Source organism: Molothrus ater, chromosome 1 (assembly GCF_012460135.2).
Source record: "Molothrus ater isolate BHLD 08-10-18 breed brown headed cowbird chromosome 1, BPBGC_Mater_1.1, whole genome shotgun sequence".
In the NCBI taxonomy this organism is placed as follows: domain Eukaryota; kingdom Metazoa; phylum Chordata; class Aves; order Passeriformes; family Icteridae; genus Molothrus; species Molothrus ater.
In genome coordinates this window covers 4,778,397-4,799,888 of record NC_050478.2, presented here as the reverse complement: position 1 = coordinate 4,799,888, position 21,492 = coordinate 4,778,397, and the positions used below count along the sequence as shown (strand labels likewise).

Below are 21,492 nucleotides of genomic sequence, written 5' to 3'. Positions count from 1 at the left end.
GGAAGGGACCCTAAAGATTATCCAGCTGATTTCCTTTAAGAGGTGTTCCTTCTGCAGGAAGAGATGAGTTTGCAAATGTAACACCCAGCTCCTTGAAAGCCATGAGGAGAGAAATCCAAATCAGGAGAGATACCCAAAATTTACATATTGGTTGCTTGAAAATACCATGGGCTGTCAAAAGAATCCTGAGGGCCTGAGTCATCCCTGCCTGCTGATGCCAGGGGTGAAAGAGGAGAAGGGTGCTGGGCTGAAAATCAGCAAGGGAGAAGCACAAGAGCAGGAGCCAGTGATGAAAACTGAAAAGAGGGCTAGAAAGAAATTTCTCAACATCTCCCTGAGAGTAGATCAGACAGGAGGAATTCCGCTGGCTCCAGGGAAGGCTGCTGTACGTCCGTGTCAGTGGGGAGCCTCTGGCTGTCTGAGCAGCATCCAGAGCAGCCAGGAGGGCTGACCAGGATGTAACCTGTGTGAGTTGGTGTCTGGAGGTCGGGAGGAACACAGGCTTCCTTGTGCTGTGCATCGTGCTTTGGGCTCTCTACAAACCACCTCTTCAGCAGACGCAAACACTCCGAAGTAGATGCAAACTTTCCAAATTCTCTTCTGCTTGTGGTTATCTCCCCACTGTGGCGTGATGGGGAAGGAGCAGGGAGGCTGCAGGGAGCTGTGATTGATGGCTGTTTGCTGGGAGTGTTCCTCTGCTGTGAAACATCTCTGTGCCCCAGTTATTTTTGATTTCTCCTTGCAGATAGCTCAGCTGAACACACAGTTTGGGACTCCTAATAGAGTACAGTCACTGCCTGGGAGCAGCTGATAAAGTACTCATGCTGGGTTAAGATTTTCCAGAAAAGAGATAACTTTAGCAGATGGCTTGGGCTGAGTCCTTTGGCTTCAGCTTTTTTATTGATAGATGAAAACAGTACACACAACCAAGCTATGGAAAGCTATAAAAAGTGTCCTTCCTTACCCTGCTTTTTAACAGTTCCTGTGGTGATAGTTTCTCTCCTTCTCTCTTGTGTGACTACAATAGACCCCAGTCGTGCTCTTCAGCCTTCCTTGTACCCTTTCTGTACTGAGGAGGTCTTTTATCTCCATCATCCTCTGAAAAGATCAAGGCAGCCCTTCCAGACACAGGTTTTCAATCTTTTTTTTCCTCCCACACAGCTCTCTTTTCCAGTGGATTCATGCAGCCATGTAATGGTTTCCAAAGAATCCATTCTAAATTTCCAATATTTAACATCAGATTTTCTGGTCTTGGAAACAGGAGGCTGTTGCCAACCCGAAGTTTAGGGACTGATTGCACAAGCAGACTGAGGAGCCATTCTGCAGGACAGTAACTCTTGTGAGCCAAGCAGTGGTGAGCAGCTGGCAGGTGGGGAGGAATAACAGGATGATCCTTCCACTTCACTGCCATAAGCAGAGGAGATCTGGAGAGGAGGAGAATCCCACATTTAAGGACAGTTTGCATATGAGATGCCCAGCTTGCACTTCCTTTCTGGTCAAGGGTCCACTGTAGCCATGGGTTAAGGGTATAACTTATCTTACCCTGAAATTTTTGCTTGAATAGGACAGAACAGCTGTGTTCCAAAAGCTGCTTTATTTCCCACTGGCTACAAAAGAAACCTTACTAAACTTTAGACTTCTTGATGGAACTGAATCTGGCCAAACATAATAAGATGCTTTACATTAAAGATGAAGTTCCACCTTAGGCACAACCTCTATAATTTGATTAATGTCCTGGTTAAAGGGCAAGATCACCAGGAAGGCTCAGCTGTGGGGGAATTGCAGCCTTTTTTTCTCTTTAAGCTGGTTCTAGTACTCAAACCCATAAACTTTCACTCAGAGGTAAATTGGCCAGATAACATAATTCCACAGCAGCCCATCCCAACCCAACCTTTTCCTCCCCTCCCCTCAGCTGATCAACTGTTGGCCTTTACAAAGTGATAATCAGAGACCACACAGAGATAACAGCTCATAATTGTCAGGGAAGAGCTTTGCCAGCTCCAGGGAGCTCCTGGTGTGTTCTTGTATAGGAACCAAACCAGCACAGTGCTGTGGAGGGTGTTTGACCACCCCAACATCTGGTGAGAACTTGAAGCTAATGTTAAGTGTTGCTTTTGGAAAGTCACTGATTTTTGAGGACTGGAATTTTGGATGGTTTTTTGCAGGTTTTTTTTCCCCCAGCAGCTGAGCATTATCATGACCGCTCTGGGAAAACAAGGAAAGTTTTCAAACCTCTAATGAGCATCTGATGAATTTTGAATAATCCCAAGGCAGCCATACCAAAAATGTGCAGGTGGATACTGAGTTGGGTCTTTCTACAGTGTTGACTTTGAATAAACTGGGCATTTTAATGGTGAAATGGATGCTTAAAGACAAGTTTCTCCTATTCAGCCAAACTTTGGGGGTATTTCATACTCATGAACTGCTTTTTAGCAAAGCTCCAGACCAGGTTGCTCCAAGCCCCATCTAACAAGGCCTTGAACACTTCCAGGGATGGGGCATCCACAACTCGGGGAAACCTGTGCCAGTGTTGTGTGGATGTATGAAGTGACCCATGAAAGACAAAAAGAGGCTGTGGGTGCTGCTGGGAGCTCACCTGATTTCAGCCCAGTTTGAGGGCTCTGATTGCTCTCAACAGCATTTTAAGGCTGTCTCTGTCACTTGTATTTGTTTAATAAAAGTCTCTTCATGCACTGCTCCTTCTGGATTGCCTTGTGTGTGCATTTTGCAAACTTGGAGCAACTTCAGGGCTCATTTCCGCCAGCTGAAGAGCAGAGATGGAAGTGGGGAAGGATGATCTTGAAAACAGTGTTTTGATTTCTTACAGCAAGGAGGGTAAATTCTACCCTTGACAGGGGTTAGGATGGAGTATGGGTGACACCAGACTGCTCTGAAGCTTTGGTCTTTGCCTCCTTAATTTGCACTACTGTGACTGAGAGGAACAGATGGGATCTTCACTTTTACCTTCTCATTATTTTTGCCACCTAAAGAAGGACAGTTTTATTCTTTACCCTCCTCTTATTGAAGTCATTTCTTATTTTGCCCAGAGAGAATGTGGACTTCTCATCCCTGGAATTGTTCAGGGCCAGCTGGATGGGGCTTGGAGCAACCTGATCTCATGGAAGGCATTTCTGTCCATTTCAGGGGTTTGGAACGGGATGGTCTTTAAGGTCCCTTCCAACCCCAACCATTCAGTGCTTTTAGGATTTTCCTGTGGGGTGATGTTCACAGGGAGGCACAGCTCCACTCTCCCCATTCTCAGGGGCAATGAGTCAAGGGATGCTCCAAGGACTTGGAACCAAACTCTTGGCCCTGATTTGTGTCTCGTAAAGAGGACATCACAGCATGGCACCTATGGCATATTCTGTTTCTTTATTAAATAAAGAACATGAAGAAAGAGGTTTTCTTTTTGATATTTCTTGCTCTTTCTAGCCCTTTTGAGTTGAGGTTTTTTTAGTACCAAAGCTTGGGGAGGTGGGGGAGAGGAAAGGAACCTCCAGAGGCTTCAGGAAAAGGAGAAAGAGTAATTTTTTAATATCCCTCACCAAGTAGAGATAAGGCTGTCTGAACCCCTGCTGACAGCAGGCTCTGCTTTCTTTCCACAGTCTCCATTGAAGATATCCGGGATGTGAGGTCAGGCCATAAAACAGAAGGGATGGAAAAATACGCCAAGGATGTCCCAGAGTATCGCTGCTTTTCCATCATCTTCAAAGACCAGAGGAAAAACCTGGACCTCATTGCGAGCTCAGAGGATGATGCCAACCACTGGATTGCTGGCCTTGGGAAAATCATAGCCCACAGCAACTCCATGAACCAGAAACAGAAACTCCAACAGTATCCTTTGCCTTATAAAGTGATTAATCATGGACAAAGATGCACTTGTCTTTCCATGTGGGTGGGGATAGTAGACTAACCTCCTTTTTTCCCTATTCTGGGTTTACTCTTGCATTGATTTTGCACCCAGGCAAGCTCCCTGGTTTCCAGTGCTTTTCCCCCCTGTTTTACAATGATACCAGCAAGAGTGGAGTCAGGCTTAATGTGGCTCCTTAAGCAAAGAATTCCCTCTTTCATGGAGCTCCAGATAAAACAATCATTATTTTTTTGTGTTCTTCAGGGGTCTGTTTCACTTGCAATGCAGTAAACTCCAGGACAGGCACTTCTTGGCAAGGCATGAAAAGCCCTCACTGTTTACCGTGTTTCTCAGTAATACAAGGAGAGGGAACTGATTCTCTTCTTCTCACTGCCAAATTTACTCCAGGGTAGCTCCACTGACTTGAGTGAAATTACTCCTTATTAGCCTCAGCACGGGAGGAAGTTTTGCCCTGAAAAATCTGCAGTTGCTCTGGTGACAATGCAGAGAGCAGAAAGGAAAAGGCACAGAGCAGGAAAGGAGAGTGAATTCATTATGAAATGGAGAGAGGGTGGTTATTGGGTGAAATCCTGGCTCTGCTGAATTCACAGGGAATTCTCCCTGAGGCTGCATTTCACTCAATAAGTTGCTTTGCAAACAGAGGTCTCATGTATAAGGAGAGGATGTCTGTGGGTGCAGTTTTTTGGATGGATTTTCTTCAGTCCCTGTGTGTCTGAGACTCTGACCCTGACATCTGAAGCTGTTGGCTGATTTCACCCTGATTTGACAGAGCCACAGTAATGGTAAAATATTAGGTTCCTTTAAGCTTCCCAAGGTAGATACTCAGCTATCAGAGAGGAAAAGAGATACCACTCTTGGGGGCAGAAGGCTGTTTGGGCTTCATGGCCTGTTTGACAGCAAACATCAGAGAGGAGGGGAGATGCAAAATCCTCAGCTGGGAAAAATCACAAAGCTGGAGCTCAAATCTCAGAAGGCACCAGGAATGCTGCCCTCAGTTAAGTCTTCACTCCACGTGAGTTCTCTGCTGGGTAATAATGCACTGATGGAGAAGGAGATGGTGCATAAATGCTGAGCTTTCATCAGGCATTACTCTTCTGTGGATTCTCTGAAGTCTGAGAAGCATTTTCACAGCCACAGTGCTGTTCACTTAAAGGAATCAGACTCCATTAATTCTGATGTGCCTGGGATGTCCTGTTTATCTCCTGCATTGTGAGTGTCTTTTTTTGGATGGTTTTGCAAGCTCTGGGCTGTAAGGTCACTCCTCAGCCACCCCACAGTGTGTAGGGGAAAATCTGGGCTACAGAAAGTTGTCCCTGGAGCATATCAAGTTAAATATATTGCTAAAAAATTTGCCTGTAAGAAGAGAAAAGATTTTTTTAAGGGGGGAAAAATAACAATGACATTTGCAAAGGAAGAAAGCTGTAAATTTCCAGCATGGAAAAGTGCCTTTCTGTCTTTGGAAAGCAGAATTGAAGCTAAATAGGGTGGGTAGGCAAACCATATTTCTGGAAGAGTAATTACTGTGCAGTGCTGGCTTCCAATCTGGGCTTGTCTCAGGCCATTTAACGTAACCTGGAATTACAGAACAGCATGATTTCTCATTTGAAATTTGATGATGTTTAATTAAAGCCTCGGATTTTAAATTTAGTCTGCCTTCACTGGGTTTGCTTGGCAGCGTGGGCTTGCTCAGAACTTCCTTAAACCTCATGGAGTGTTCTCAGCATCTGTGAGGACAGAAGGGGAAGAGTCAGGGCATGAGAAGTGTTGTGTCCCCTGCCTGTCCCCCATGACTGGAGAATTGCCTTGCAGGGTATCGTTGTCAGCCTCTCAAACCCCTTGCAAAACAAGTAAGGAATGTGCAAGTTTTTGAAAACAAGGATTGAAAGCAAAAACTCTGCTAGTTTCAGATGGGGCTCGTTCAGTTTGGAATTCAGTGGAGTTGCCTGTGCTAGAAGGGACTGGAATCAGTGTCTTATGTATTTTTCCAGTCCTGTATTCCTACACAGATAAAACTCCCACATGCTTGATGAGCATGTCTGATGTTCTTATATACAGAGTTCTGTTTTAATAAGCCTCAGATTCAACCTTGCAGCAGGCTGGCATGGGTAGTTTAGCAAATATTGCAGGTATGTGTGCAGGGAAGACTTTAGACCAGCAAATACAGAGGACTTTTCATTTGAGCAGGGTGGCACTGTCTGGTTTGGTTCTGGGGTTTATGTGTGAGCTTTTCTTCTGGTTTGAAAGCAATTACCAGAAGTTCTGCAGCATTTCTGTTCTGAGCACACTCATGGGATATCTGCCAGATAGAAACCAAAGAGAGATGACTGAAACTGAGAGAAAGCTGGTAGCCCTGGAGCTGGCACAGCCTTTAAAAATCAGAGGCTCTCCCTGGATGCACACAAAAATGGGAGAAGCTTTCCCACAGAAATGGGAGCAGCTGCTGTCCAGTGCACTCAGACCCACAGAGGGGCACCAGGTGAAAGGAAGAGCCACAGCCAGGGCTGAAAAATGGTGTTTGTACCAGATGAGAGGACTTCCAGTGCGAGTGTTTTGTTCATCCAGCTCCTCCAAGCTCTCCCAAAGCTGAGGGGATGCAGATGGATGGGGAGTTTGGGTATTTTGGGCTCAGAATGCTGCTATTCACTGAGATCTCAGTTGTCTGTACTCTCCTTTTTCTCTCTTTGCTGCTTGCCCTTGCAGCAGGAGGACCCACTGTGTGTGCCTGGGCTTTTCCTGGGCTCTCTGATTTCCCTCCTGCATTTCTCAGCCTCCTGGGAAGGCATCTAAGAGAAAAACATCCTCCATTAACAGGTAGGACCTAGGCATACTCTTTTGCAGATGCATTTACTGCCCACATTTTGCCTTCCAGAGAGGACTTTGGGTACATGCATGACCTCTGGGTGCCCATTATCAGAGGAAATGATGCAGACTCTTAAAGAAATGTGGGTTTTTTGCAGTGGTCAGCACAAAACCAGTAGTTTCTATGCACAAAAGAGTAGTTTCTATCCACCCCTACTGCTCACCTCTGGCTGTGGCAGACTGGATTTCCTCTTGGCTCACCACAGCTGGGTTTTCCTCCTGCCTGTTGTTTTTAGGGAAGGCTGGGAAGAGGACCTGAGGTGCAGGGTCAGGTGTGAGTGGGTGGCAGCAGGGTGACAGTGTGACAGTCTGGTGGCAGTCTGACAGACCCTGTCTGGAGCAGAGCTGGTGGAGGGGGTGTTCTGCACCCCGGGGTGGGTGTGAGGTGCTCCCAGCACAGCATCCTCTGCTCATGGGAGCTTCATGACTCAAACTGGGCTTTCTGGGAAGAATCAGACCCTGGTTCAGGGCTCTGGAGTGTCCTTGGGAAATGCAGCCTCTCTTTATTTTGGTTTCCATGTCTAAAGAAGAGGAATATTAATATTACCAGGCTGAGACGGATGTGGGGTGAGGTCATTGCTTAGCACCTGCCAAGATTTTTAAAGTCAGAAAGTTCAGCTTTCCACGAGACAAACAATACTCACTAACAGTTTACACATATCTCCATCACTAGGAAATACTTCAGTGCAGGGGTAGCTCTGGCAAACACTGTTTCAGGGTTATGTTTACAGCCCCTAAGGCTGTTAATGCCCTTTTCTGGGGTCATTTTGAAAGGCCCAGTTTAAATGTTACAGCACTATATGCCTCAGCTGGTTTTGCTGATCCTGAGCTTTACTCTGATTAACATTCAGATTGGGCATTTTTTTGGAAGTTTTTCTGGAATTTGGAAGCATTGTTTCCTATGTGAGACATGGAAGGTTATTATTGGAGATCAAATTCTTACTTTGATCATTTTTTTTTCCTGTTGAAAAGTAGATCTTTTTCTGGATGACCTTTCTTATTTGACAGTAAAACAAATTAGACAGACAGTTCCATGATGCAAAAAGCAGGGGGTTTTTTGGTGTTTAAAACTGCAGTGTGTCTCAGCTGTCTAACATGATTTTAGAGACTGAAAGAAAATGGAAGTCTCAGTTCAAAATATCTGACATCACATTAAGAAGATCATTCTTATAGCAGTTACTCCTGATCCACAGATACACTAAAGTGATTAAAACCCAAGCTGTTATGAACATATCATAGTACAGCACAGTAACAGACCCCGTGCATTTCATCAGGGGAAGAAGGCAAGACCCACGAAGTTTGCTTTGATTCCACTCACAACAAATTCTTAGGAGATATTGGTAGAAATCCCTAAAAATGTGCTGAAGGTGAGTTCAAAAATTATTATTGATCATTCTCTTGGAGTTCAGTGTTCACCATGACACACTGAATATTGAGCAGATCCATGGCAATGAGTTTACCAAGCTTCTCTTGGGAGCTCTTTTCATTCTTTCCTTTATCCCCTTTTAACCGTCTGGAGCAGAATGTACTTTCTGTCATAAAAGAGAAATCAAACTGTTTCTGGCTGTGGCCAAGAACTCCTACAGGGTAAAGAGAGCTGCTCCAGCCTTGGCCAGATGGTGAAAAGCTTCTCCCAGGTCCCCATCAGTTGTATCACAGCACGTTTTCCTCCTGCCAAGGCGCCATTGTGCTCTGTGGGAGCAGGAGGTGAGGTGGTGGCGGCTGCTCAAGGGGCCCACACTGATTTTACAGCAGCTGGAGAGGTGGCTCAGAGCCTTTAGAAGAGGACTTCCCCCCTACCATGTGCAGCAGAAGGTATTTAGGTGCTCAGGCTAGGCACTGACCTGGAAAGGTTTCCTTACATCCCCCTGCAGCTGGATTCACACCTGCCTGCGCAAAGCTGACAAAAACAAAGACAACAAGATGAGCCTGAAAGAGCTCAAAGACTTCCTGAAAGAAGTGAACATTGAAGTGGATGACTACCATGCCAAGAAGATTTTCCAGGTAATGGGAGCAAGCAGAAAAAGGGTTTGCTCTTGGCTGAGGTCAGGGTGTCCCACAGCTTTCAGCTTAACGGCTTGGAGACCTCACCTAAAGTGAACTCCTGGTTTCTTTTCTTGTACCAAGGAAGGACTCTCAGGTTTTGATGCTCAGTAATTTGTTGCCCAGAATAATTGATTCCCACTGAGTTAGGCCAGCACAATGCTTTTGATGAGGGTGTGTTAAGATCTTTATTCATAATCAATGCCTAATTTTGCCACGAAGCAGAAAATGAGATGCAAACATGGATAATACAAGAAAAAGGGAAACAAAGTTGAAGGTCCCAGGGGTCTCAGGAGTTTTGTGTGCCACAGCTGCATGTCAGTGCCTAAGTCTGGCTGAATTTTGTTTGGTTACAATTGTGAACCCAGATCCTCACATTCTCAGAGGAGGGGGGTGCAAAGTGACAGGTATAAACAAACAAACAAACAAAAAGAATGAAGTGCAAATTAAGAAAAAAACCTTTCCAGATTCATGATAGATACACAACATTGCACCCAAGCCTGGACTAGTCTGATTGATTTAATACTCCCAAGGCATATTTAATCTGGTCAGGGATGTACACTTGTAAATTCTCAAGATTCAGCTTGCTGGCTGAGCCCATCAGAAGATAAGAAAGGGATGAAAATTTCTCAGTTGTTAAGCTTTGGGTTTCTCTCTAGAGAATCCATTCTGCTGAGGTGAGATAAAACATCTGGATAATTTCCAAACTTCCATCCTGTCTGAAGCAGGATTTGAATTAATGTGTGTGCAGTTTCAGAAATGGTTTTTTCTGATCAGTGGTAAACATGTGGGTGGTTTTGGGCACCAGGCAGGAGTTCTCCTGCTCCTCCATGTGAGCAGGCAGCCTTCCCCCAAAGGAGGTCAAAGTTTCCTTGTCTTTGCTTTTTACACATCTCTCTGGTAATTCCTCAGGAATCAGGGGGAAGGTCATCAGCAAATTAAAGAATTTCAGCTCACAAAATATTCCAGTTGTTGCCTGCTCTGGCTGGTGGATCCCATTCCCATTCCCATTCCCAGGAAGGTCCTGGAAGAGTGGAAATAAGGCTGGGAATCCACTGGTTGAGCTGCATGTCTCCACTGGAAGGAGCTGCCAACACTTCCTTTGCAGTCTGTGCAGGTGAAGCCAGTAGGGAGCAGGGTGTGAATCTCCTCATCCCAAAGGATACATCTCACATATGGGAGAAGAATCATTTCCACATCTTCACACATCAACAATCTGAAAAAATCACCTTTTTTTTTTTTTAATTTTCCTTTTTTTTTTTATTTTAGAGGCACAGTCTCCTCTTATTTAATGAACCTCTTCTGCTGTCCCAATAGTTACAAGGGAGCTCTAGGAGAGGAATCTTGATGAAATTAATCCTTTTTGCTTAAGGACTCCAAGTAATTGCTAAACCTTGATTCAACCCATGGAAATGCAGGGAGTTAGTTGAAGTACCATCATTAAGCAAGTAATTTTAAAGTTTCCTGTATAGCCCGTGGGAAGAGGGGCACTTTGGAGGTTAATTCAGATCTCCTGAGGGCTGATTTGCCTCCAGGAAGGGTCTGTCTTGCTCTTAAAGCAATTACATATTCAGTTTGCATCCTGCCTCATCCTAGATGGGCTGGGGCATTACAGCCTATTAAAGGGTGATCTTTTCTGTCTCAGAGAGTTTTTCTTCATTTAGTCACAGGAAGGAAGGGTGATCAGGGGCTCAGGTGAGGGCTGCATGTTCTCACATTAGTTTTGCCTTTCCTCACATGACTCTGTGTACACATCCAGGTTTGAGACACTGGAGTCGAACATATTGCAATGAACCAGAAATGATGCCAAGCTGCTGTCATTGCTCACTTCATTTCAACCTGAATATTCATTCTGATGCATCAGAAAGGTGTTTTTGCTGGCAGGCCAAGGGTCATTCAGGACTCATGGCTTGTGATGCATACATGGGAGGTAAAACACAGTATTTTGGGTTGAGATTCTCTAATTTGGACCTCTTGTAGCCAAAGCAGAAGGAACCCACTTTCATACTGAGCATCTGATCTGTCCTGGAGTTTGACTCTGGTGCCAGTGCTATTGTCCTGGTTTCATCATTTCATTAGTTGCCTTTAATGGCAACTAATGAATAAACTTCCCCAGGCACACCACTTAAAATGCCAGTTTTCTAGGAGGAATATCTTGTCATTTTCCCTGTCATGTCTTAAATAAAAGAACATTTGTAATTCACAACATCCCTGCTGTCTCCACCAGCTGCTTTCCCTCTTTATATTCCTTTTGCAGTTGCTAAGCATCATGCTCAGCTTAGCTTGAGGGATCTGCCAGAGCCACAGAGCAGGATCATAGACATGGAAAGCAGTGAGGAAAAGGCAGTTCTTGGACTCTCAAACCTATTTTGGAGGTGTTTGTAGTACTGAACATGTCACAGGTTGTCCCATCCCTGCGATGAGCCCGTAGCTTCTACCCAGCAGGTTCTGAAGTCAGGACAAGTTGAACTCTTTTTTTCTGTCACTTCAGTTTGTGAAATGCTAGGCATCATGAGAATGTTCTTTGGTTTTATATGCGCTCCTTAAACAGATAGTGAAAGATTTGCAGGGGATGAAAGTCCCTCCTTACCATCTTGGGACACTGCCAAAGCCACTGTGGCCATTGCTGAGATCACTGGCAGGGCTAGGCTGAGATTAGTGTGATTACTGGTTAAACTAAGACAGGCATTTTCATCATAAAAACCAGGAAAATAGCTCTGTCACAGGGGATCAAAGATAGAAAGCAATTTAATTCCTCTGGTTTGACAAGCTGAAGAATTCTGCTAGGAACAAACAACAAAATTAATATCAGGATTTGCCACAGGAGAAAAAAAAAAGTTGTTTCTGATGAAAAATTGAACTTGGGAGTATTTAAAATAAACTAGAACAACTTGTTATTGGGAAAGCTGTGTCCTTGATGGAGACATTGACATGTATATCTCAAGCTCCCCACCTTTCATGGTCAATCAAGTCCTTGGCTGTGGTGCTCTGTCACAGATGGTATCTACTGGAAAAGTTCAAACCCCAGAGGAAGATGGAAAATCTGAATTACAGTTCCTTGTGAGGAGATTATATCTGATTTGAAATCCGTGGGGATTTTGTTACGTGGCAGGTTTTGGATGAGAATGGAAAATTTCCATGGAGAGGTGGATTTTTTTCATACCTAAACATGCACATTTAGGAGTTGTGAGGGTTTTTAGTTGTTTTTGATGCCATCTTTGCAAACAGCCCTGCTGTGAGTCTTGACAGCCTCTTGAGCCACTAAGGTCAAAGGAAAGGTTCTTTTCACTTCCTGGACTTTTGGCTATACTCTCTATCATTAATGAACAGAGTTAATTGTTTCCCTTTGTTCCCCCTTAGATTAAGATTCTTTTGACCCTTGATTTGTGCTTGGATTATTTTGAGCTGTCCTGACTGAAGCCCACCAAGTGCTGGAACTCGAGGCTGGTGCCTCTGAGCTCACTGACAATGTATAAATGCTAATAACTGTAATTTTCATGACTCTTGGCCTTGTCAATGAGAACCATTGTCATGGACCACGTGCTCCTCACTGGCTGGCCAGTAACTCTTTGCAATTATTTTGTGTTCTGCGTTGTGTAGCCCTGGTGCAGATTACGGCTGGCCTATGCCAGAAGGAAAGAAGGTTTTCACTCCTTCTCCCCTCTACGTTTACAGCACTGTGACAAGTCCAAAACAGAGGCTCTGGAGGATGATGAGATAGAGGAATTTTACAAGATACTGACAGAGAGGAAAGAAATAGACAGCATCTTCCAAATGTACTCGGACCCAGAGGGGTTCATGTCCTGCCAGAACCTGGTGAGGTTTCTCTATGAGGTGCAGCAGGAAGAAGATGCTGTTATTGCTGCCCCTGCCTTAATTCAGAGATATGAGCCCAACGAAAGAGGTAGGTTGAAAACCCTGTCTGGTTTGCTTCAAAATCTTGCTTTTTTGATGTATTATGAATTGCATTGCTGTTGCTTTTTTTTCCTGCAGTCGTTGCATTATTTTCTCCCCACAGCTGCTTCTAAAAAACCACTCTCTCCTAGGGGAGCATTAGAATATTAGTTATTAAAATAAAATTGAAGAGAGAGATTTCCCAGCCTCTCCTCTGCTCTCCTCTCCTAGCATCTCTAGGAGAGGAGGGCAGAGGAGAGGCTGGGAAATCTCTCTCTTCAATTTTATTTTGGGTGCACTGAACAGCAGGAGAGGGATTGATACAGGTTTGACTAGAGGATGATGAAAATCCTGAGGGAAAGACTCAGATGCCAAAAGACCTCATGTGCCTTTTCAAGGCTGAGAATGGAGCAATATTTGTGTTCTCCAGAAGCTGGAGTGGAGGCAGATGTCCTTGATGGTGGGCACCTGTAAAGCCATCTGCAGATGGGATCTCTGAGTAGAGGCCAAGGAGGTGACAGCTGTCTAGGAGGCAGACACTGAACTGTCTGTCTGCTCAGACTGTGGGTGAATCATCAGTCTGGAGCACCTTGGAGGATGGGTTCCAAGAGCCAACTCAGAATCATGGGCTGGTTTTCCACTATCCTGCTCTTCCTTCAGGAGAGGGACAAGGCTTTGCAACTGTCAGGCTTTAGGATTAGGCTGAGATCTAGTTCAGTCCCTCAAAATGGGGAGTAATTTTGTATTTCCTCTTTGCAAATCATGTATTTCATTGGATAATCTAGACAGGATTTATCTGGCTGTGTTTAGACATCTGACAGCTTCTCTGGGTTGGTGCAAAGAAACCTTGAAATGCTCAAACAGAGATTTTCATGCTGTAAATCTCTGGAGACAGATGAGGTAAGGTCTGTCTTTGACACTTTTAAGATGTTATCAAGGACAAGTAAAGTGTCATAAAAAGCCACATAAGCTGTGCTTGGGAAGGGCTTTAAAAGCATTTTCAGGCAGCTGAAGGTGCCATCCTTGCCTGGAGAGCATCCATGTCTTTGCTTTCACTGAATGCCTGGGGAGCACATGTTGCCTCTGGGGTCTTCTGGAGGGCAGAGGCACCGTGGTGAAGGTGGCAGTGTTACCTGGTGGCGTCTCATTTTCACTGTGGGGTTTTCTGTCTGTTTGTCTGACAGCCAAGAGGGGCAATGCCATGACCAAGGATGGTTTCCTGATGTACCTGCTGTCAGATGAGGGGAACATATTCAACCCCTCCCACAGGAAAGTTTACCAGGACATGACCCAACCTCTCAGCCACTACTTGGTGTCATCCTCACACAACACCTATCTCATGGAAGACCAGATCACAGGGCCAAGCAGCACAGAGGCCTATATCAGGTAAAGAGAGTGTGTGTTTGTGTCTGTTGGGGAGGTTATCCTCTTTCTTTCGGAAGACATGATGCTGATGGATGCAAGGGATCAAGAAGCAGTCTCCCACCAGACCAGGTAATAGGGGCTGGCCCATGTTTCCAGGGTGAGCTGTTTCCAAACCAGCTCCTTGTCACAGCTCTTTGACCTGAGTCTCATCTGGTGTCCACCTGAGTGCAGATGTATAATTACTACATTTGGAAGCAGTATAAAATATCTGCAGTCACTGGAGGCTGGATTACAGCCCTCTGGCCTGGTGTTCTCTAAGCATGATGATGAGGCGGTGTTGCATTCCCCAAAATATGGCACAAGAGAGTGCAAGGAGCTTACAAGATGAAAAGATTCCTCCTGGGATAGGGCTGCAGGTCTGGGAGAAGCCAAAATGATGCATAGTGTCATGGTACTTATATTCTGTGCTGCCTTTTGGGACAGGTCCATGGCAGGAACTGTCCCCACAACCATGCTGGGGTGTATTTTGGAGAGTCCTCGTTGGAGCAATCAAAAAAAAAAAAAAAAAAAGAGGTGGGATATGAGCAGGGGAAGTGATCAGCAGAACTTACACCTGGTGCCTTTTTATCATCTCAGATATTCCCACAGCACCCCTGCACTGAGCTTTAGGTGTTGTTTAGAGCTTTAGGTGTGGCCTGTGTCTGCCTTTAACAGCATCTGATGTCTCATGGCCAGATGGGTGCAGTGACCTTTAGTAATTTGCACACCCACAAGACATCACTGCTTGTTTTTATCAGGTGAGACAGTGTTTCCTTATGAGCCAGTCAATGGCTGCAGTTCTGCCTTTGTTTATGACTTATCTCATTCTCAGGAGCAACCTGACCAAAGTCACAAGGTCAAAAGTGTTGAGAGTGAAATCTGGCACAGGTTGCTTCTCAGTAGCTCTTTGAATTCATCTTACACAGTCTTAAAATTATAGATGTATGTTTGGGTTGTACCAAAAAAAAAAAAATCCCATTATTCTGGAACAGGTTTCCCAGAGATGCTGTGGATGCTCCATCCCTGGAAGTGTTCAAGGCCAGGTTGGACAGGGCTCTGTCCCTTCCCATGGCAGGGGATTGGAGCTGGATGATCTTTAAGGTCCCTTCTAACCCAAACCATTCTGTGATTCTATTGCAATGAGTTAGAGGAATTGTGTGATCTGAAATGTTTAGGGAATTACTGTAAAAGAGACGAGATCAACTCCTAGATAGATGGGGGAGGAATCTACATTTGAAAATAAATTGAAATGAAAGTATGGATATGTAGAGGTAGGAATTTCACATGGAAATTCAGTCTGTAGACTTGGTTTAGGACACTGTCCCTCAGCAGTCTCCTCTGCTGTGGTGGAGGTCCTATAGCTCCCTCCCTTTCTCCCAGCTCTGAGGATTCATCCTTCATGTGATATCCAATCTAGATGAAGAAATCACATCATCTAAACTTTGTGACCTGGCTTCTAAGGCTGACTGTCATTCTTCCACTGCAGCCTCTCTTGATTTTCTCTTCTCTTCACCATCTTTGGGGAAAGGCTTGGGGCACAGTAATCAGTGTCCTTTCTTATCTGACACTCACTATGTCTTATTCTTTGGATAATTCTACCTTGAACTTTCAGTACCTTATTTCTCAGATCCTTCTGTCCTCTCCTTGCTGACACCGACTCCACCTGATCCCATCCTTTATCTGCTTTCCTGCTTTTCCAAGCTCCTTTCTTCTCCCTTGCTCCCGAACTTCCTTCCAGTCTTCCCAGGCAGTGGCTGTGCCTGATGTAGCCTCACTTGGAGATGGAGCAGAAGGTGTAGAACCCAACCAGTCCCTTCTTTGTTTCCAGAGCCCTGACCAAAGGCTGTCGCTGTGTGGAGCTGGATTGCTGGGACGGCCCCAACTCAGAGCCCGTCATTTATCACGGCTACACCCTCACCTCCAAGATCCTCTTCAGTGATGTCATTAAGGCCATCAAGAACTATGCATTCCAAGTAAGGATGAGGGACTTTTTTCTCATGTTGTACAACCCAGGACTGGCAGTACAGCTCTTCCCCCCCAGCAAAGAGCAGAAGCAATGACAGCTTCACCTCATGGGGACAAGAGAAATTCCTGCTCCTTCTGTCTGAGCATCCATGCTCTGCTTCCTGCAGAGATCCATGCCTGGGGGTTGCTGGACAGGGAGAGCACCATCTGAGGATGAGTTTGAACCTGTGCCAGCACAGCTGCATCCTGGACCCCTCTACAATGAAAATGATGCTTATCATCTTGTGCATACCTGGTGGGAAACGCCAGCAAGCCTATGATTTGTGTGGCTTTGATGTCTCAGGGTCTGTTTCTTGTTTAGAGGAACCCATGTGCATGTTTTGGATGTGAAGGACTGGATTTATTCTGCATTAAAATGGGTGAACAGGGCTGGATTCTTGTATGGCAGCAGGCTTCAGAAAATCTTAGGTCTGTCCAGACTCACTGGACTCTGTTGTTTTCCTTCAGTGCACTGGGGAGCTGGTGCCCAATTTTGTTTGGGGCCATAAAGGAGTGACAGTGACAATAATGACAATGCCTTCAGCACACAAAATGACCTGGGGGGCACAGGGAACCAGGTCAGGCCTATGCAGGAATGAAGCAAGGATTGATATCACTTAAGGGTTTGAGCAAGCCCTGGGATTTCAAACCCCCTTCCCAGTCCCCTCTGAAGGTGGGTAGGAAGGTGCTCTGGCCCACAGTGCAAGTGGAGAATGGAGGCACAGGGAGTGCCCCAGAAGGTCTGTGAGAGGTAATCCTGAGCCATCCTGGTGCCTTCTCCATTGGACCATCATCTCTGGAAGGCATCAGCACAGATCTGAGTAACTACTTTAACAAATTCCATTATTCCATTTTAAACAAATCCTTGCCCTCCTCTTGACACACTCCCTCCCAGAGACAGCAGCACTGGGGTTCATACCAGTTCCTGTAGACTGGTGAAAGCACAGAGTTCACTGATGGTGTGTGTTGCTGTGTTGCTGTTCCAGACCTCACCATACCCTGTCATCATCTCCCTGGAGAACCACTGCAGCGTGGAGCAGCAGAAGGTCATGGCCCAGCACATGACCACCATCCTGCAGGACATGCTCTTGGTCGCCCCAGTCGATGGAAACAAATCCCAGTTCCCCTCCCCTGAGGTAAGCAAGGCCACTCCAGCACTTTCTGCCTTCTCAGGGTTGGACAAGAGGGGAAGTTTTTCTTCTTGCTGAGTGCAAAGCTCAAAACTCAAGGGGAAAACCACTGCAAGGAGCCTGAAGTGCATTAAAAACAAAGTGTCCTGCCATTGAGAGTGTCCTGGGGGAGCCACTGGGAATGGCCTGGGTTGGTGGGGATGGAGATGTCCATGGAGGAAAAAGGGAAGCAGGAGTCTGCCTAGAGATTCCCCTTTTATTCCCAGGAGTAAAATATTCCCTGCAGCTGACAGGCTGGGAGCTGAGCCCTGGCCTTGCAAGAGGAAAGAGATACACAGCACTCAACAGTGGTTCACCACTATAAATCATTGGCTGACAGAAAAAAAATGGAAATGGAATCTTGATATGGAAAATATGTCTCCAAAACAGGAGCCAAAAGGAAACATTAATCTATTTCCACCCATGTGGTTTGTGCTTTCTTTCTTTCTTTCTTTCTTTCTTTCTTTCTTTCTTTCTTTCTTTCTTTCTTTCTTTCTTTCTTTCTTTCTTTCTTTCTTTCTTTCTTTCTTTCTTTCTTTCTTTCTTTCTTTCTTTCTTTCTTTCTTTCTTTCTTTCTTTCTTTCTTTCTTTCTTTCTTTCTTTCTTTCTTTCTTTCTTTCTTTCTTTCTTTTTCTTTCTTTCTTTCTCTCTCTCTCTTTCTTTCTTTCTTTCTCTCTCTCTCTCTTTCTTTCTTTCTTTCTCTCTCTCTCTCTTTCTTTCTTTCTTTCTTTCTCTCTCTCTTTCTTTCTTTCTTTCTTTCTTTCTTTCTTTCTTTCTTTCTTTCTTTCTTTCTTTCTTTCTTTCTCTCTTTCTCTCTTTCTCTCTTTCTCTCTTTCTCTCTTTCTCTCTTTCTTTCTTTCTTTCTTTTCTTTCTTTTCTTTCTTTCTGTCTTTCTTTTTCTTTCTTTCTTTCTGTCTTTCTTTCTTGTCTTTCTCTTCCTTCCTGCCTTCCTGCCTTTCTTTCTGTTTTTCTTAGCACTTTGCAGAAACAGACTCCTGCAGAGTTAGCTGCAGCTCCCTTTAAATTGCATTTCTTTGCTCATTCTCCAGAACTTGGATGAACATGCCTAGTCAGAGCTGGAAGGAGTTTGTGGGTGAGATAAAGCTGGCAGTCAGCAGGGGAGAAAAGAGAGGAAAACAATCCACTCAGAATATCTTCTATATTAGTTCTCCCTCTTCCTTTATCTCCTTTCTCTTTCTGACTTTCCCCTTTTGTTTAGGAGTGTCATGCCTTGTTTGATACAATTCCTGGCACAGAGGGAAGCTGCTCTGGGCTGGTCCCTAAGCACCAGGGCAATAAATTAGGATGAATTGTAATTTTTACTGCTGCTGCTTCAGCAGGACCTTGGCTCTGGCACAGACAAGGTGCCTCCACTGGGAGAAGTGACTCTCCCAGGGTGAGGACACTCCCAGCACAGAGATCAATCTTTGCAGGCTCTCACTGAGTTGGAAAAATACATCTTCAGTGTCCCCTCCTGACTTGTTATTTATCCTGGTGCAGGATCAGGAAAAGTGCTGATGGCTTTTCAGCTGATGGCAATGGTAGGAGGAGAGAAAGGAGAAACACCAAGCAAAGCAATGTGTGATTTGTGAGTGGAAGGGGATGACCCCAACTTCCCAAAGATGCTTTTTCCATGCCTGTGCTCATCTAAACTGATTTTGATTACCAAAAAGACACTTGGCCCTAGCTGAACACAATGCCCAGATCTGCCCTAGGGGATGGATTTGGGCTGATCTGCTCCATTGCAGGGATTGATGCATTTAGTTTAAACACAGAAAAATTGCCAATGTTGCAACACCTATCCTTTTCCTTCTGGTACTTTTCCTCTGCCTTCCTGCTGTGTGAAGTAGGACAGTGCAAAGGGCTGAAATGCTGATTTTTTTTGGTGTAAAATACATTGAAACTGAAACATGAGGGAAAAACAAACAAACCAACAAACCAGGAAGCTCTTGGCTTTTCCCTCCCTTGTTGACAGGAGGAAACCAGGCATAACAAGGTATTTTTTTTATCAGGAAAAGGGTGGGATCTTCCACTGGGCTAAGGGCTGGAGGCTGTAAACACAAACAGTCGAAGGATTGCTGCCGATTGTGTCAGCAGGGCAAGGTTAGTAATTAAAGGAAGATTGACACGGTTTGGATTGGTGCTAACGATTCACACCACAGCCCAGCCCGGGGCAGGAATCTGATTTATTCGGCTCCATCCAGGCGCAGTGTTGGGCTACACAGATTGTCTGAATACCTCCCCCAAGCTGCTGTCTTCAGGCCCCAGTAGTGAATTACGTGAAAAAACACACAAAGGCTCCAGGCAGCGCCAGGGCTGGAGGGAGGAGATGCTGGTGGGCTCTTGCCCTTCTGTCCCAACCCTGCCAGGAGTGTGCCAGGGCCCCTTGGCCCCGTCCCTACATCCCAGCTAGAAGTGCTGCAGTCACAGTCTTAAAATGAGGCTGAATACTTCTCCCACTGTTGGAACTATTCAGTGTATCCAGGGGTCTGAAACCCCTACAGTCCTTTGTTCCTGGAATTCCTTGTTCATGAGGACAGTGGCTTTGGGCATTACCCACACATTTTGTGCCAATGTGGCTTCAGGTCCATCTGCACATCTCTGTTTCTCCAGAGATATACAGATGGACCTGAAGCCCAGCTTGTGTCAGTCTTGTCTGCAGTGAATCTTCTTGCCTGAAATTCTTCAGCTGAGTTTCCTTCAATATTCCAAACCCTCCTTCAGTAATGTGTTTCTTCCCCTTTTCCTGGAGACTCTCTTCATCCTCTGGTGCCACTCACTTCAGTTTGCAGCTGAAGGACATGCACAGATGGAGATGTCACACCAGTTAGTGCATCTGATTCTCCTCAGGAATGGGAATATGTTATTCCTCACAGCTTCCAGAAGTCTGCAGAGGTGGATATCCTTGTTAGGAAAATTAATCCACAAACACCAGAGGTTTATGTCCAAAAAGGAGACAGAGGAGTCCTTTTACTTTATTTGAATAAAGGGAGAGGCCATGGAGCATTCCTCTGGGATCTCTCAAATTTTTGGAGGATGCAGCCTCCTTTTTATCCCAATTTCCCAGCCACATTTCCCTTCTCTTTCCCCATTGGCTGAGGTACTTGAGAGGTCCATCCAAAACACCTGATACCAGAGATTCCCCTCTAATGTATAACCCTCCCTTTTAATTTTTAATTCTTATGGAATTTAGGGTTTTTTCTTCTTCATTGTTCCTTTCATCTTTCAATGTCTAATTTCATTTATCAGCAAACCTAAAGTTTATTTGTAAAAGCAAATATCTTTTTCCATTCATCAATCAGTGGAATCCTTCCCATTGTTTTTTTAAACTCCTAGTGCTGGTTTTATCTACCAGCAGACCTACAGCTTTTTGTAAAGACAAATCCACCATTCCTCTCATCCTCATCCTCAGGGTGGGATGTCAGGAGGCAGTGCTGACCCTGTGTATCCATGTACCTGAGCACTTCACTCTGGGCTCCTTTGGAGAAACAGTCCCAGGAGCTGGAGGTGTGGTCCACCTCCTCCTCCTCCTCCAGTGTTTGTCCAAACAGAGGAGGAATCACACCCTGGGAGTGTTTGGTTTTCTCTGTTGACTCTAAAGGAGGTGTTGAAGCCACAGAAAGTTTGTTGAGATGGATCACTTTACAAATCCTCCATTCCCACTGAGGTGAAAACTGGAGCTCAGACCTTGCTGTGGCTCTCAGGGTGCTCCTAGGGACAGGAAGATTTCAGGTGGGATAAACCTGTGCATGCAGATCTTTTAAAATCCTCTGCTCATTACAGCTCTGCTGCTTCTGATAAAATCAGTGCTTTCCTTTAAGATGGTTTCCATATCCCAGTGTTGTCAGAACCATTTCACCTGCAGAGCTGAGCTTGTTCAGTGTGCAGTGGAAGAAGTGGGAGAGCAGATGAGCTCCACTTCAGGAGGACTGAGGAATGCCATTTATAGGGCAAGAGCTGCATCTGTTCCAGCAGCCACTCCACTGTGTGTTCTCAGTGGAGTCCAATGTCCTTGTAGCCCTTCCTGAGGTTGTACTCCACCTTGGGCTTCCCACAGACAGCTGGAATGGCTTTATGGTCTACTTGGAGAACATTTATTGAGTATTTCAGCTATTGCTTCCTCCTAAGACAAGGGATCTGCTCAGCAGAGCTGAACTGATGAGCTGAGTGTGTTTTGCCTCGGGCTAGAAATACTTAATATCACATGAAGGGGAACCAGGAGAGATGGAGCCAAGGGCAGGTGTGTGT

General features: G+C 45.2%; 1 protein-coding gene across 1 annotated transcript in view; it reads left to right on the top strand.

The window, feature by feature from the left end:
- The window catches only part of PLCD1 (phospholipase C delta 1), a 48,259-nt gene that overhangs the window by 14,124 nt on the left and 12,643 nt on the right, over window positions 1-21,492 (top strand). The window contains 6 exon segments of the mRNA XM_036378684.2: window positions 3,606-3,834; window positions 8,605-8,734; window positions 12,449-12,677; window positions 13,852-14,053; window positions 15,900-16,044; window positions 17,062-17,211. Coding sequence (XP_036234577.1) covers window positions 3,606-3,834; window positions 8,605-8,734; window positions 12,449-12,677; window positions 13,852-14,053; window positions 15,900-16,044; window positions 17,062-17,211 — 1,085 coding nt within the window.